The 18,646-nt window shown below is 38.2% G+C and overlaps 1 protein-coding gene across 1 annotated transcript in view; it reads right to left on the bottom strand.

The window, feature by feature from the left end:
- Window positions 1-6,636: 6,636 nt before the first annotated feature.
- Window positions 6,637-18,646, bottom strand: part of LOC110777232 (U11/U12 small nuclear ribonucleoprotein 25 kDa protein-like) — a 45,912-nt gene continuing 33,902 nt past the window's right edge. Inside the window, exons 3-4 of the mRNA XM_056831433.1 lie at window positions 6,929-7,028; window positions 6,637-6,732 (exon numbers count right to left, since the gene is read on the bottom strand). Coding sequence (XP_056687411.1) covers window positions 6,637-6,732; window positions 6,929-7,028 — 196 coding nt within the window. The remainder of the gene's footprint in view (window positions 6,733-6,928; window positions 7,029-18,646) is intronic.

The following is an 18,646-nucleotide window of genomic DNA, read 5'->3' as shown; positions in this document are numbered from 1 at the left end:
CTACTCCCTTAAGCGTGGCTGGGAAGTATTTGCACCAGGTGGCTTCATTGGTTCCCTGTACGTACATGTGGCGGCGGTATGCGACAAGATGCATGTCGGGATCAGTGGTCCCGTCATAAACTTCAATGGTAGGGGTTTTTACTTTGGGTTCCTTCGGGGTGTTCATAATCTCGTCAGAAAAAGGGGTACTCATGTGCCTTAACGTCAGGTTGTTGAACCCTTGCTGAATATGATAGGTTGGCTCACGACGGCTTGATAATAGGCGGGGGCGCATGCTTACCCTATGGGGCGTCATCTGGGTTGGTCCACGTGTAGTGGGATAAAATGGCGGGTCTTCCATCACAGGGGTGGACCCGGTGTCTGACAGTTCAGATTCAGCCTCATAGTGCTCTTGACGCCTTGCAGCTGGTCGCAAGACGGCTGGGGGACTTCCCCTAGATGATGGTCGTAGGACCGGGTCCCTTCGAGGTAAGAAGGTGAGCGGGTCACGGCCATATTCTGAGTGCTCAGGCACAGGGCTAACTCCCCTGCTTGCTTATGGACGAGAACCTTCTCCAGCTCTCCAGATGTTGGACCTGAGCGGCATTCTGCTTATCCGATTGACGCCTAGATTGAGGGGCCTCTGCGGAGCCGTCCTCTCAGCGCAGTAGATCAACATGTTCTTCCGAATTTCATCTTGCAGTGTAGTGCTCATCTGTTGGCGGAAGGTCTGATTCATTTGCTGTTGAAATCCTGTTAAAATCTCGCGTAGGGAGCCCACCGATACTGGCAAATCTAGATTCTCGTCCAACACGACGTCTCGGACGCTAGGGCTTAGATGGCCGCCTGGCGGAGACGCCTCGGTTATTGGTTCTTCTTCCACCACCACCTCAGCTTGCATTCGTCCTGGTGTGTTCCCTGCGTTTGCAATTCGATTCGTTTCTTCAATGTGCCGTCTCTCTTCTTCACTAGCATGCTCTCTGTTAGGGTGTAGTTCGGCCATGACACTGTACCTCCCCACAGACGGCGCCAAATGTTGTGGGAACTTTTACGGTGCTGATGTGACACGCGCTCCTCGGAGGTATCAAGTATGACTTGGCACGAACTTCTGGCAACCTGCAAAACAAGAATATTCCCGTAGGAATATTCCCTCCGATGCTTAAGTAAGTATAAGCTAGAGAGATAAGTAATTTGTAGAGAGAAGGCAGAGCAAAGACAAGTTTGTTGTGGTTGGGCAAGAATTGAATGCCCTTTTACCTAGGGATTTGCACTATTTATAGTGCTAGGGTTACTCGGGAACTGGTCCCGCATGATTGAGAGTTTACGCAAGATTGGGACACGTGTCCTGCCTTGGTTCTGTAGGCTTGTTTAGGTCCAATGAGGACCTCTTTATCGTTTAGGCCTGGGCTCTGTGCAGTTTTGGAGAATGCCCGTAAGCAAGCTTGTGGGCTCTTTCTTCTGGGTTTTGATAGTGCAGTTAGGTGGCATTCTTTTAGGCCACATCAATAGTTACCTTAATGTTCGTTGTGGTTATTTTAGTAGTAGTTTTTACATTAATTATATTTTTAACAACAGTTATTATTATTTTGAAATAGTAACTATGTGTTTAAAATAGTGACTATGTGTTTAAAATTGTTACTATGTGTTTAAAATAGTAACTATGTGTTTGAAATAGTTACTATGTGTTTAAAATAGTGACTATGTCTAATAAATAGTTACTTTGTTATAAATAGTTACTATGTCTAATTAACAGTTACTATGTCTAAGAAATAGTTACTATGTACTCTATGATTTAAACAGTTACTATATATGTACAATAGTTACTATATGTTATAAATAGTTACTATGTCTAATAAATAGTTACTTTGTTACAAATAGTTACTATGTCTAATAAACAGTTACTATGTCTAATAAATAGTTACTATGTGTTATAAATAGTTACTCTACGATTTCAAAGGTTACTATATGTTTGTAATAGTTACTATATCATTCAAATGGTTACTATATTCTATTATGGTTGCTATATGATTGTAATAATTACTATATAGTAATATTTTGTCTTATAATTGTTTTGTTTTCAGTTGCTAAGGATTCTGTGGGCATAAAAAAGAACAAAAAGGCTGACAAACGCAAAACAAAAGATATTGAGCTTGAACCTGAAATCGAACCAATTGAAGAACCAGAATCTAATCAACTAGCTTTACAAAATTCTGCTTTGGTTGACGTTCCACATCCTGAATGTTATCAACTTCAGTCACAAGTTCTGAAAGAAGTTGGCGCTGATGGCCTGCCAATTGTGTAAGTGTTAATTTAATTTATATATAGTTACTATATGTTTTAAGTAGTTACTATATCTTTGTAATAGGTACATACTATCTTTATTTTGTAAACAGTTACTATGTGTTCTAAATAGTTACTATATGTTTTAAATAGTTACTATATGTTTAAACATGTACTATATGTTCTAAATAGTAACTATATGTTTTAAATAGTTACTATATGTTTTAAACATTTACTATTATGATTCCAAAGGTTACTATATGTTGTTAATAGTCACTATATGTTCTAAACAGTTACTATATCTTCTAAATAGTTACTATATGATTCCAAAGGTCACTATATGTTCTAAATAGTTACTATATGTTATAAATAGGTTCTATGTGTACTATAGTTACTATATTATTTGAAAGGTTACTATATGTTTTAAACAGTTACTATATCTTCTAAATAGTTACTATATGTTTCTAATAGTTACTGTATGTTTTAAACAATTACTATGTGTTCTAAATAGTTACTATATGATATATAAACCTGACTTACTTTCATTATTCATTATTTTCAGGTTTAATTTTGATACACAATGTTCAGGAGGATCATTGTGTAAATTAATTAAAGACTTCTCTCCTGATCAAAAGGCAGCTGTTCAAGAGATAGGGTTTGGAGGATTGTTAGGCCTTCAATTAAGTCGAAAAAACACTCAGATGATGTACTGGTGCATCAAGTGCTTTGATGGAGTGAGTTCTCTGTTTACTATCAGTGATTCCAAGCAATTTGAAATCACTGATTATGATGTGTACGATTTGTTTATGCTCTCGTGCTGGCAAGCTGTTGCGCTCGTTGGGCCTTGCGCGCTTGGCTCGACGGGCCGGCAGCTTTGCCTTGCTCGTATCCGCGACCACTGCCTTACGGCTATTGGTTATCGTATAGTACTTGACGAATCACTGTCCTAAGATACGATTATCGTTTTGCCAAGCTTACGAATATACGCGATACGATATACGATTCTGATCCAACGTCATATCGTATATTTATGTTTTTCCTAACTAATTCCCGAAAAGCTATTAAAGGAATTTCCGATTCATTTAATCCGATGATCTGTTACATGCCAATGGTGTGACCTTATAGGTTCAGTCAAGAGAAAGCTGTGAGCCTAATATAGATTAGAACTCATTGATCAGAAGCATTGCTCCAGCTAGCTGTTCCGATCACTTGATCTCACTGAATGAATTGTTCGTAATTAATTTGAACCTTGGTATTAGACTAATAGACCTTGCGTGAAGGACATCTTTCCTTCACGAAGAACTTCAAGTCGAACAACAAACTCTTGAGAATGATCAAATCGGTATTCAGGTTGAAACTTAGAGAACTTTAAAGTGTCTGGTGAGGATCAAGAATCAGCTAGAGTTGTTGCCCCGCGTAGATCGTAAAGGTGTATAGGGTTCAGCCAGGAATGTATGTAGGTATCTTAATGTCCGAAAGCCCAAATTCTATTGCTTGAAATTGATGAGCATGCGACCTACAAACAAGCTATGATGAGCCCTAGCTCCAAGCAATGTCTAGAAGCCATGCAATCTGCAACATACTCCATGTTTGAAAACCAATAACGGGCTGGATTTGGTCGATTTTCCAGATGGCTACTAAGCATAGGATGTAAATGGGTTTTCAAGTTGAAAAAGGAAAAGGACGGAAAACTAGAAGTTTTCTAACTAGATTGGTTGCAAAATGATACAGGCAGTCCACAATGTGGATTATGATGAAACCTTTTCACCGGTTAGCAATTGTTGCATATTACGATTATGAATTATGGCAGATGGATGCCAAAATTGTCTTCTTAAACGACCTTTTAACAGAAACTGTGTTTATGACAGCTTGAGGGTTTTGAGTATCCAAAGAATGCTAAAAAGGTATGCAAGCTTAAAAGATCCATTTATAAATTGAAGCAAGCATCAAGGAGATGAAACATACGTTTTGATGCAGTCGCTAGTGATTTTGGCTTTGTCAAGAACGCAGATGAATCTTGTGTATACAAGAAAGTCAGTGGAAGCAAGATTTCTTTCCTGGTATTATATGTTGATGACATATTACTTATCAAAAATGACAATCCTATGTTGAACTCTGCAATAAAGTAGTAAAAAGAAGTTCTCATTTGGATTCCAACGGAAAGTGAGAAGAACGTGCATTAGAACATAAGGAGTGTAGTGAACGAAAATAATTCTTGTTAGTAGTGGCGACCCATAAATTTAATATCAGGGGAGTTGTTAGGTTGTTCAAAATAAGTGATTTTTCAAAAAAAAAACAAATTAATTGACATAAGTTAATACATTTTTGAGTTAATACATTTTATATTTGGAGTAGATTTATAATGAACTTTTTGTTAGAAATGACCTTTTTTAATCAATATTTTGTTAGTAATGGCCTTTTATAACGAAAGTGGTGAACTAGGACGTAAAACATAATTTTTTTTTGTTGACTTGGACCTTTGGCCGAATTTTAGCAATTGACCCAAGAATCAGGCATTGACCTGGCCATGCGTCCGCTGGAGACTGACACGTGGCATGTGATGATTTAAAAAAAGCAATTCTCAATTCTCCCTCCAAAATCCCCAACTGACATAAATATTAAAAAAAACAAATTGCATTTTCTCTCCAGAAAAACGCAGCCAACAAAGGAAGATTGATGCTCCAACAAAGTAGTTTGTTACTTAAATTGGGTAAAAATAAGATTCGTGGCAGCCAATTTAAGTCAACAAAATTTTTTTTGTCCCAATTCACCACTTTCATTATAAAAGGTCATTTATAACAATATTGGTTATAAAATATCATTTTAACAAATAGTGCATTTATAATACAATATAGTATTTACATAAAGAATTCAAGTTATATTATATGAAATAGAAGCAGTAGAAACTGAGTAAATTTATCATAGAGTAAAGTAAACTAATTACAGAGTACTTCATATCAGGTCAAACCATATGAGTATCAGACTAGAAAAAAGTACGTTCAGATCATATTAAAAAAACTAAGTGGAGCCTAAGTTCATTCAGACCTTTCCCTCAAAGAAACAACAAATAAAAAAACAAAAGTTCATTTAAACTTTAAGTTAAATTGGGTTAATATGTTGAGCTCTAATGACAGTGGCGGAACCAGAAATTGAAGTTTGGGGGAGCCAAGGGTTCACATACGATCGAATATATTATCTTTATCTCAAAAATAATACGAATGATAAATTTTATTGCACATAATATTTCAAAGATTGAAGTAATATTCCTTCGATTTTCTTAAGTTTTATTCAAAGCATTAGAATATAAATTAAGGATATTTACTGATAAGAGAATAGATATAGAAATTAACACATTTATAAAATAACATAGAGTTCCACAATATAGAGAAACACAAAAATTATTGTAAATACTTTAAACATATTGTACATTTAAGTACTCCGTATAACATATTTGTGAATTTTAAATAAGAGGTATTGAATTTATGAACTTTTACCCAATAAATTGAATTAAGATGTATGGTTATTTTCAAAAAAGCTGTAATACAGTTGTATAAATAAGGTAGTAGCATTATTGTAACCCCTCAAAAATAAAAAGTACAAGTGAAAGAGAAAGAGACAGAGAAAAAAAATGGATAAAAAATAAAAAATAAAAGAAAAGAAAAGAGTGTGCTGAAGGCTTCGAACCTGGAAGGGTCATAACGTCAACACACATTCAAACAAATTGAGCTACTCATAATATGTAGTCTTTAAATGCATATTTAATATTTATGCTGAAGCATAGGGGGGGCCATGGCCCCCGCCAAGCCCCCCTTGGTTCCGCCCCTGTCTAATGAGACACCAAGTTAATTACTACCTCCAATTTATAAATATCTTTACGATTACTATTTTCACAAATATTAAGATAAAAATGAAAAATTAGTTTAATATAATAAAATATGGATTAAATAATATAAATGTGTAAAAAGATGGATACTGCAAGAAGAAAATTGATAAAGTAGTACAAAAACAGTGAAATTTTTTAAATATTGTGTGGTAAGAAGGTAAGAAAATATGAGAGGGTGCATGGTGCACCCTCACACATTTTCTCCTCGCATGTAAGGAGAAAATGTGAAAGGGACCACCCATGAGCACAAATATACTCTTGGGTGCACGGTGGACTAAAGTGCACATAATAATTTTTAGTTATATAAAAGAAAGGGATACATCTGGGAAGCATTTTTACTATTTTAAAGTTTCAAGATGGGTGAGCTACTGCTACTCTCCTCCTGTATATGGGACAATATAACGACTGATCCGATCTTACTTTTGATTCTACCTTCAATACTGCTCAAATCAACGTTGCATAAGGTATCATTTACAATTTTAGTTACTGTGGTGTTACGAGAGCTTGTTCAAACCATGGAAAAAACGATGCTTTTTTCTTTTTGTGTGTTTCTTGTTTAGCCTTGCCGTAATGAAAGGTATAAATTGAACCTGCATAACAAAAAAGATGCAAGCCAATAAATCCAAATCCTGTTAACAACAAGGAACGAGATTCAAGTGGTCAAATATGCTTTTATTGAAAGAGCCAAATTTAAAGTGATCTCTTTACATAACAATAAGAAGATACAACATAACATGAACTCAAAAATTGAAGGACTGAAAAGTACGTTGGGGTAACAAAGGGTACCTGAGAATTATTACGTATGCCAAAATCCTGAAGAACTGCACTCTCATTGAGTAGTTTCTCATTTTGATACAAAAGGCAATAATTCGCCCATACATGTTTCCTGTAATTTCAACATGAAGCAGACTGAGGAAAAGCTGACAGGGAAAATTTAAAAGTCAAGCGTGAAAGTGTGGTTTAGAGAAAGAAAACTCCTGAACCATGGACTTTGAAAAGTTCCATGTCTTTCAAGTATAAGCATTTGGTATAATGCTGAAAACAAAGGAGCTCCACAATTTTGCACGAAATTATCAAACATCTTAATATGTGCGCCAGACAGCAAACAAAGGGTTAATCTGTTACTCCGTATAATGGTTGTATCAAGCATAAACCAAACCACCAAAGCCAACTCGACTCTGTCGAGACCAGCTTAGAATGACAAAGATATACAATAAAGCTCCAAATCCATTTACGCTGGTTATCGCCGACAAGATAATATCTTTTCTTGTGTCCTATCAACATACAGTGTCTCCCTAACACTATAACCATCAGAAGTTCAGAACGACTTTTCAAATAAAATTTATGAAACAAATGTTTACTATTAGCAATCTTCACAATTCTAAACTCCCCAAACACAGCCAGCTAAAAAGATTCTAAAACCAGTAAAGCCGCAACCCAAAAAGGAATCAAAGTGGCATTACTCGGCCATGCAAAGCCAATAATGGTCATCTCTACTGAGTTTCTAAATAAACACAAAGCAAATTTTATGAAACAACAATTTACACTCAAGAATCATGTATGGGAAGTTGCATACATGGTACTTGGCTTGAGTGTACATTGTTGTTTCAAAGCAAATTTTATGAAATAACAATGTACACTCAAGCCAATAATTTCATTCAGCTTTAAGGAACGGAATCAAGAAAGAAAATAGAAGGAAAGGAACCACCTCAATACCCCTCTGCTCTATCACGTAGCCTTACCAAGCTAAAATTCTTCCTAGTCCGCTATGACAACACCTCCAGGTCTCCAACCATCACCAAATTCCATATCCATTGGCGTCGTAAAGGTTAATGTTATCTATCACTAACTCGGTCACACCGCCACGATCCCACAACTACCATTGTCTTTCCATTCAAACCAACCATGCGTAGGACTCAAGTAAATTAGTTCAACACCCACACAAGACCGAGGCAAGACAATCAGTGAATCAACCAAAAGAACACATGAAACATAAAGAAGTCCACCTTTTACAAACAACTCAAGTTATTTATATGTGGAAAACCTTTTCAGTGTGGAATGTATAACCATGAAACATAAAGAAGTCCACCTTTTCCTTCCCTAATATGATAAAAATGAGGATAACAAAAGCCCAAAATCAATCTCACAAAGATTTACAACCTACCAACAAGTTCATACATAAGAGAGCCTCAACGGAAGGAACAAAAGTGAAAGATATCACCAAAAAACAAGGTTTTTGACTTGTCTGCCCAGCAGACTAGAGCTCCTACGACGATCTCACCATCCAAATTGAAGCCCCCCATGTGTCCTCACCCCACCCTGACCAATAAACAGCACAATCAGACCGTATTTACCCTTTGATCAACCACTTAACCGTAATTGCTCCCCATAAAAGGGACCAGTTTCAACAACTTGATACCCTCCCCAGAAACCTCTCTTTCGTATTTCCCTGTCTTTTTCCGTTGTACTTCTTGCTTTCTTTTATGAAATTTCATATACAGCAAAAACCTTCAATAAATATTCTGATAGAAGCTACCAAAGATAACTCAAAGTGTGCCGAGTGAACTTTTTGGGATTACCTAAGTTCACATGCACAACTTGAATAAAACTTATGTCACAAGTGGATTGGACCTGTAATGCCTATAACCCTTCCTAAAGATCAAGTTATGTTGATAGAATAATGTCTACATGAAATATGGATTTACATTTACATTATACAGGGGGAGCAGTTTCGTGTCAATTCAAGCTACAACAGTGTGTAGCAATTGTGTACGACTAAGAGTCTAAGACGAGTATATTACAAGAAACAAGTGAAGAAATGCTATAGCTTAAATGATTTTTAGAGTTTGTTTTGAGTGAAAGTAGCAGAATTGAGCCCTTACCAAGAATATTGGTGTTAACTATCATTGGTTGCAGAATTAATAAAGAAGACGCAAATGAAACTGTGGAAGCCCATACCAAAAAGAAAGGTGTCAATATGTTAACTAAGGTGGTTCCCATAATCAAGTTTGAGATTTGTGTTAAGCATGTTGAGATGAACTGTAGGTGATCATGGAAGCACGTGTATCTTCCAAGCAAGAGAGGGAGGTCGATGTGCAATTACCATAAGATGGACCAAGGATAATGATGTGCATTCCAGATGAACATAAAGTTAAAAAGTTATGATCGTATCAATCATACTCAAAAGCTTTGAGCCCTATGTTCATGTTCAGTTGAAGGATGCAAGATCAGCAATTAGTAAAGCAGCCCAATCAATCAAGCCAGCCCACCAAAATAAATATCTATAGCTAGCCGTCATATTGAAATGTCATGTGCTTCAGAGAAGATTTTTTCTTCCTAGCCTTGACAAACGGTGGAAATGACAGTTTGTAATGATTGTCTTTGTTTTATTGTTTTCTATTAGTTGTCCTAGAATAGCTGTCATAGGATATCCACCTCGGCATCCTAGATCTAAGAGACCACAAAGAGGTGAAGGACAGGAAGCAACACCAGCAGGAACTCTGGGTTCAACAACAAATAACTAAAGGAAGGGGTGAAAATGGTCAAAATGGCTGCAGATATGCAAAATGATGTTGAATCTAGCGCAAGAATTCCAGCTCATCAACTGGAATAACTCCTTAAGCTTCTACCTGCTTCTACAAGATCAAATGTTGGTAGCTACACCACAACTATCGTGGGATGGTAACATGGTGTCCTAATAACTGAGATGAACGAATAGATCATGGACTCCAGGGCTTCAGACCACATGGTAAGTAATTTTGAAAAATTAATAAATCCTGTTTTAGAAAGAAACAGTCCTAGAATTAATTTACCTACAGGTGGAACCTCTGAAATCAGTCACATTGGAGATGTGAAATTGCATAATGGAATATTTGTATGTACCTGAATTTAAGCAACAAGTTACTATTTGTGAACAAGCTAGTTTCACATGATAATCGGAGAGTTCAATTCTATCCTAGAGGATGTATGATACAAGATGTGAACACAGACAAAGTGCTGGGAATCGGAAGAGCACTTAATGGTCCTTACGACCTGATGAATGAGCCTATGAATCAGATAGTTAAGATATTAAAGAAAGACAAGTATCTAAAAGATGATAAGAAAGGAAAGAGTGAAATGCTGCTCATAATGCATCCAACAAGATGGGAATTACTGATGTGGAGTGCAGTTCGGAAAAGAAAAAGAAAAAAACAGTAAATCTGTCTTGTGGCATCACAGATTCTGTCATGCATCTCTAGGAGAGGATCAGGTTGATTCTTGATCTCTCAAAGGAAGTTATTAACAAGAATGGAGTATGCGTGCCATGCCCTTTCGTAAAATTCACAAAACTTCCATATCAGGAAAGTAAATCTTATGCTAGCATTCCATTTGAACTCATTCACGTAGATACTTGGGGTGCATATAGAGTGAGTACAAGGAAGGGTCATAGATAACCATTGTAGCTGACTGCACAAGAACCACATGGGTGCACCTTCTGAAGTTCAAATCAGAAGCATTTTGGTGCAATCCAAGAATTTGTCCGCTTTGCTAAAAATTACTTCAACAAAAGAGTAAAAGTGATTAAGTCTAACAATGCTCTAGAACTAGATGATGAGAAATGTAAAAAAGTTCTTTGGAGAGAAGGGCATTGTTCATCAAACAAGTTGTACCAGAAAAATGGGAGAGCCGAAAGAAAGCACAGAAATGTGTTTGAGATGGCTAGGGCTTTGAGGTTTCAAACCGGGTTACCTCTCAGTTTTTTGGGTGATTGTGCCTTCCCCTATTCTCTAAAAAATGACACCCTGTGAAAGTCTATTTGGGACAAACCCCACTTATAACTATATGAAAGCTTTTGGTTGTCTTGCCTTTGCTTATAACCCAGAACATCACAAAGATAAGTTCAAAGCAAGAGGTGTAACTTGCTTGTTCCTTGGTTACCCTTTGAAGCAAAAAGGGTATAGGCTGCTAAATCTCGTGACTAACTTTACATTTGACTCAAGAGACGTTAAATTACATATCTAGCCTATTGCCTAAAACAAGTGAATACAACACTAATGCTTGTATTCCAGACAACCTCATCTCCTACAACCTCATCTCCTACATCTCAATACCTCAACAAGTTTCTTCTCCTTTTGTGAGGAAGTCTAACAGACCTACCAAAAGGCCACATTGGATGGATAGTTATCAAACCAACAATTTTGCGGCACCTAAGATTGCAAATATTGCCACAACTCAGAAAGGTGTTTCCTTGCTAGAATAACTAGCAATCCTTAGCCTGATCCTCAGTTCTTCAAACAGGCAATGCATCATCATCAATGGATAAGAGCCATGAATGAAGAGCTAGAAGCTCTTGAGAGAAATAACACATGAACTAGTACCGAGTTACCAAAAGGAAAGAAAGCCATAGGAACAAGTGGCTATACAAAACAAATCATGAAAGCGACGGGAATATTGAGAGACATAAGTCCAGCTTGGTACTTGGGAATAATCAAAGACCAGGTTTAGACTATGATCAAACCTTTTCCCCGGTAGCAAAATTGGCAACAGTTAGGTCTTTGTTGCAGCCATGGAAGGTTGGTTTGTGGAACAGATGGATGTAAAGAATGCATTTCTCCTTGGAAACATCAATGAAACAGTCTACATGAAGTTTCCTCAAGGTTATGCAGACTGGAAAACCTATTTGTGCATGTAAAGGGGAGAGTTCCTACATAATTTGTATCCAACAAGAGTGTGCAGACTCAACAAGTCCCTTTATGGACTAAAACAAGCTCCTAGGCAATGGTTTGCCAAGCTCTCATCAACACTGCAAAGCTTTGGTTTAATGGTTTTCCTCAATCAAAGACAAATTACTCTACATAAAACAAAGGTGGTAAATTTGTTTCCATACTTGTGTGTGTTGATGACATGATCTTAGATGGCAATGATCAAGAAGCAATCAATCCTACATGAAATACCTAGGAGGATTAAGGTACTTTCTTGGTATAGAGGTAGAGAAATTTAATCAAGGAATATTTCTATCTCAAAAGAAATATGTCTTAGATCACCTAAAAGAGTTTAAAATGATGCAATGCAAACCTCTCAAACTTCCTATGGATCCTTATGCAAGCTTCTTCCTAACCAGTGTATGAAAAGCGTGCTTCAGTAGTGAAGCGCAAAGCACTTATTTAGTCCTAGGCGAAGCGTTTTGGAAGAAGCGCAACGAAGCGTGTGAAGTGCATGAAACATGCTTCTTGCACTTCATTTGAATTCTTTTTTCTGTTTTTATTTTATATTGGATTTTTTTTTTATGTTGTTACTGTTTTGGACCACACCGTATTACTCTTTAACAATAGAAAGTGGGCCAAGAGTCCAAAAGAAAAGGAAAAATAAGAAAAGAAGAAGACACTAGCCATCGATGTTTATAGTGTATTTGTTCCCTAGTGATGGATAGTGCATGATAAACACTATGTTATATGCTTTATTTTTGTTAAAACAAATAGTAATAACGAATTGATGTTTATATATTTTTGGGGTCTAAAAACTACTCCCTTTGTCCCATAATATAGTGCCGGTTTTTTTTATTTTGGGTGTCCCAATGTTGTGCCTAGTTTGGTAATTTCCTATTTGATCAATTGATTTTTAGCCAACATATCCTTATAGAACAAATTAAATACCCGAAATTTCCTACTTTTACCTACAAAATATGTGCTGATATGCACATAATCAACGTTTGTACCATGGGAAATTGTGTTCATTTTTTAACTCAACAATCGCCTCTCTCTCCTCCATACCTTTATTTTTTTTTGTTTATAAAATAAAGTAATTATGTACTTTTCCAGTAACGTACAACAACATTAATTGTTAATCATGCAATTTTTCAAATTCCTTAATTCCCGTGAAAAATGTCAAACGGGCACTATATTATGGGACGAAAATTTAGGAATTTGTAAAATGACTTGATTAACAATTAATGTTGTTGTACTTTACTAGAAAAATATACAATATATTTTATTTTTTAAACAAATAACATTAAAGGTACGGAGGAGTTATGGGGGATTGTTGAATATAAAAAATCAACAACACAATTTTCCATAGTACAAACATTAATTACGGGAACATGTTTTATGGGTAAACATAGGACAATTTGGGTATTTAAATTGTTTGATAAGGGTATGTTTGGGCTAAAATTTAAGTGATTTTATAGGGAATTGTCAAACTAGGTACAACATTTTAGGACACCCTTTGAGGGGGTCAAAAAAGCGCGAGGCTAATGCGTGACCTTGTCCCTCGTGGGTGTGACGATTCTTTTTATTCAATCAAGTGTAATTGGATTTCCTGTGAGTATACACCCAATTGACTAGTAATATAGGAGTCGCCATTCAGTTTTTAACGACAATGAGAAAAACTGACAAAACCCGGTTATCGTGACATAAAGGGAGTGCAATTATGTTTGACCACGACGGCCGTAGGTTCCCTTGTGATCCCTGGTGTGGGGATCTCTCAATATACACCCGCAAGGTAGAGATTGAGGGTTCGGGGGACTGTAACTACCGAGAGGGGTACTTCGCTCGTCGCTAACTCCAGAGGCAGGATATCCTTACTAGCTCAGCATAAATAATTGAAGGGACATGCGTTAACTATTAAACTAATCTGAGTCGATTTTAGCAATATGCAACATATAATACTAATTTGATCGTGATTATCTGATTTAAATAGCATTAAGGGACCTAGCATGATAATCCGATTTCCCAAAAATATTATATTTGTTAGGCGTGATAGGACAATCAGTAACAGTTCATAAAAAGGGCGAGGAAAGCAGTTAAATCATCGAAAAGGGACACATTACGACGCACCCTTGAGAGGTGCGTCACTGTTCTTAGAAAACTAACCACTTTGACTTTGCTATTTCTCCTTTTTATTTAACGAATCTCAATTATGGGACAGGATTCGTTCTGTTCGATTTATGGATCGATTGCGACAGAACGCGTGAACAGTTTCGCAGCGAGAGGCTTAGGCTAAGGGTTGGAGTCAATACTCGGAATAGAAACTCCCTCACTTTGTCATTGGGAGTAGCTACAGGTGTTTTTTCGAAATGAAAGCTTTAAAGTGTAATTGGGCCTGGCCAAGCCCAATCACGAGGTAAAACGTTTTTAAAGATTCTCATTTTCAGGGCTAGCTAAACGAGAAAACCCCCTTGTTTTTTATAGGACGTAAAACGAAGGAAAATCCAGCACATCGTTCTTTTTTGGAAAAACGGAAAACCAATCCTTTAATTTTTGGAAAAAGGGAAAATCGATCCTTTAATTTTTGGAAAAAGGGAAAACCGATCCTTTAATTTTTGGAAAAAGGGAAAACCAATCCTTTAATTTTTGGAAAAAGGGAAAACCGAAAAAAGTTATCGCTGCAGCGACTAAGGACCTGCGCGGTTAGTGACGCAGACCCTGCCCGCTGAAGGTGGGCGAGCCTGTCCGCTGAGGGTGGACGCCCGGTCCGATAGAAGTGGACGAATCTGTTTTGATGTTTTGAAAATAAGGACCTACGCGGTTTGTGACGCAGACCCCGCCCGCTGAAGGTGGGCGAGCCTGTCCGCTGAGGGTGGACGCCCCGTCCGATAGAAGTGGACGAATCTGTTTTGATGTTTTGAAAATAAGGACCTACGCGGTTTGTGACGTAGACCCCGCCGGCTGAAGATGGCGAACCTGTCCGCTGAGGGTGGACGCCCCGTCCGATAGAAGTGGACGAATCTGTTTTGAAATTTATTTTGTATTTTTTGAAAATAAGGACCTACGTGGTTTGCGCCGTAGACCCCGCCGGCTGAAGATGGCGAGCCTATTTTAAATTTTGAAAACTTTATTATTATTTTTTTGTCGAAAACTGAGGACCTGCGCGGCTAGTGACGCAGACCCCGCCCGCTGAGGGTGGGCGAGCCCATTTTGAATTTCTTATTTTGCCTATGTAGAAGGGCTTTTGTGATTACAACCTGTTAGTGGGTCGTAATATTTCCTGATTAGATGTGTCCTATAAGTGGGTCCACACTGTGTATATTTTTGTTTAACAATATTTTTTTTTTGAGATATCCAAACATGATATGGTGTGTGGCGCAGTCTGGGAATGTGATTTTGATTGCGCGCTCCTTGTTGGAGTCCATTTTTGCGAGCCCCCAAGCGTTGGGGCTCGTCGGTTGTTTTTCGTATGTGCGAGCGACCTCCTATAGTAGTGTGCTATTTTAGCGAAGCTGTGGAGTGCGACTTTAGTTTTCAGGCGACATCCGGCTTTGGCTTGGCCCGGATTATCCCTTTGACAGACAGACATTTTCTATTTGGAAAACCAATGACTTGACGACACATATTTTTGGTGTTTCGAAGAATGACCATGATATTTAACTTGCTTTTTTTTGAAAAGTGTACATGAGCGTTTTCTGAGACGAGTCTAAGTTTCGACCAAGTTTTAATGTTATTATTTTTTGCTTATTTGGGAGCTAAAGGTGCTTTGGGCTTGATCCTTCTTGCAATAGGGCCTCGTGTTTTAGCAACACGGTCTTAAGTCCTTTCCTATTCCGTGTTTTGTGAAATCTGGGCCTTGGGCTGCATTTGCAGCGCCCAAGCCCAGGCGTTAAACATTTCGGCGGCCAGAGGTGGGCGCTGAAAGTTCTTTCCTGGTAATATTTGATTTTCGGATTTCTAAACACGTTTCCGAATGGGATCAGGATGTCATGGGGTGCGTTCAGCTATATATAGGGGCTAGATACGTCCTTATTTTCCACCACTCTCAAATTCTTTCTCTCTTCTTGCTGTGCTCTAATTATTTACTGATTTTGCCATGTCGATCCCTACTTTCTCACTCCAACGGACTGTTAGGCGTTGGCTACGGGCCCTTACTCCCACAGAAAAAGCTTTGTTAAAAGAATACCACTTAGAGGCACTTTTAGGCTTACAACAAATTAATATTGATTATAATTTTCTGCATGCTGCCCTAAGCTTTTGGGACTCCGATCATCATGTTTTTTCCTTTCGGGGCAATGAAATATGTCCTTTGCCCGATGAATTTGCTGCGATCCTTAGTTATCCTACTAATGCTACTCCTGTTACCCCTGGCACTGTTGAAGAGGGTAAAACAACCATAAGGGCTTTCCTAGGGCTAGATGATAACATGTTTGCTGAGATTGTTGTAGATGATAAGGTTAATTTGGCAAAACTTGTAAAACATCACTTTAGGCCTAGTCAAAATATGACCGAACAAAAATTGAACATTCGAGCCCTTGTATTTTGCTTGTTGAATCATTATTTGCTATCGAATAACAATGGTGAGTTCGGTGACATAAGGTTGATCCCCTTGATTAGCCATATGGAAAGTTGCTATTCTATTATGCCGTTGGTTATTGCTGAGACTTTGCTGAGTGCGGATGAATTGAAGAAGGGCGCCAAATCTGAATATTTTAAGGGGAGCCCCCTATTGCTGCAGGTAATCGATCTTTTCCTTGTGCACATGTATTTTTTTTTTGCACATATTTTTTTCTGCCTGGGGTTGAGTTTCAGCGCCCAGGGCTGGACGCTGGAATATTCGGCGCCTGGTCCTGGGCGTTGAAACTGCGCCCTAGGAACCTTTTTTCCTTTCTTTTCATTCTTTTGATTCGATCGTACCTATTTTTGCAGATTTGGCTTGCGGAACGGCTTAGACTTTTGGAAGCTCCTGCCGATCCTAAACATTATCGCCCTATAGCTTTGGGTAACCGAAAATACTTGCACCAAGGCCAGGACGAGGCCGAATGGACCTCCTTTTTTACTTATGGCATTTGTTCTATTAAGTGGGTGGTACCATGGTGGGGTTTGACTACTATGACAGGGGGGGTCTGATGTATCGGTTTATGTTTCTTTGTTGGGGCTATCTCGTCCCATTTATATTTTCCCTTACCGAGTCATGCGTCAATATGGTTTAAGGCAGACTATCCCCTTTTCTGATACGGTACCACCTAAGGTAGCGTCCTTTGCACAAACACAGGTCCTAGCGTGGGCCAAGTATTATGATGGCCTCCCGCGTTGGGCCGTAGCTACAAATGGCTTTGTGGGTCTTTCTGAAAACTACAAGTTGTGGATGAGCTCCGATGACAAAGATGTGAGGACCGAGGCTCGAAATGGGGAGTCGACTGAGCTTTTGATACCTCGTATTCGTGTTAAGTATGAGGGTCCTGATTCTGCCAGACCTCGTACCTATAGTTTTAAGACTGTGAAAGCTCGTCCTGATCGAAAGCGAAAGGAAGTTCCTCCCCGTTCCAGTTTCAGACCTAAAAAGATGCCTAACATGAAGGGGCCTGCTGTTGTTAAAAGAAATGCAAGCTCTCGCGGAGATCGGCGCCGGAACAATGTATGGGTTAGGAAGGCTCAGCCGCCTGTAGAAACAGTGGCTGGTCCAGTTGATGATAATAATCCTTCTCCCACCATTGTTTGTGCCCTTGAGGCTGAGCGGGCTATAACTGAGAATGTTTCTGAAGCCTCGGCATCTTTGGAAGTTAGTGTCCAGGAGCCGGTTCTTATGGAGATTGATATTGGGGCAGCGCAGAAGACTATGGGGGTGGATCCTGCGAACATTGCTCTCTACAAGACTTTATTTGATGATCCGGAAGAACTAGAGTAGTGTAGTTCTTTGCTAGGGTGTAGGTGCCCTTTATTTATTTCAGTTGTGTTTGTTTTTTATTCCTAGCACTTTGTTTTCCTTCTTATTATATTTTAATAAAGGCGTATTTTTAGTTTTCATTTAATTTCGTTTCTCCTCTTTTGTATGTTTAACACTCTTTGCACAAAGAATATATTTTTTATTTGGACCGAATCCTTGGTAAGGATTGCCTACGTATCTTGTCAGAATCAGGTCGCGCGTAGTTCTAGCTTTAGAATAAGTTCTAGTATGCCGGATTTCGGTAGATATGTCCTGAAGTGGAAACATATTACTTAATTGGTCAAATGAGTGAAGTATTTGCCATTATTTTCATCTGCCGTTTTTTTTTTCATAGGTTGCGTAAAATTCGACCAATTTGTATAGCTGTATTCTTGGTAAACCTATTTGGATACGTATTGTACCCCCCAAGTGTTCGTTATTTTTCCGTTGTGTGCGGATAAAATGACGAGCACTTTCGAAAAAGAAAACTTTTGGCAGGCAGAGAGTTTCAACGCCCAGGCTGGGGCGTCAGAAATTTCGGCGCCCAGCCCTGGGCGCTGAAAATGACTTGGGCGGTTATTTATTTGACGCTTTGCTTCACATGTTCTTGCGTTTATTTCTATTTCGTTTTTTGTGCCTTGATATTTTGCTTTGTAGTTAAAGTTAATTTTGAGGCTATTTTGGAGGCTTTTTTGACTGTTAGCGTGAAACGCATTTTTGTCCTGATTAATTTTTTCTATTGGTGACTCAAAACAGTTTTGGAAATGGAGTTAGGGTGCGGAACTTATGAAGATCTTTGTGTAGGCTTTGGAGGTAGGTTGGTAGTGAAGGGTATGATGGAATCTATGTTTTATGAATCTGTTTTTTTGGTAACATTTGCATTGTTTTAAATTTTTG

Source organism: Spinacia oleracea, chromosome 6, assembly GCF_020520425.1.
Source record: "Spinacia oleracea cultivar Varoflay chromosome 6, BTI_SOV_V1, whole genome shotgun sequence".
Taxonomy (NCBI): Eukaryota; Viridiplantae; Streptophyta; class Magnoliopsida; order Caryophyllales; family Amaranthaceae; genus Spinacia; species Spinacia oleracea.
The sequence above is the reverse complement of the archived record's forward strand: the minus strand, read 5'-3'. Positions and strand labels throughout refer to the sequence as shown.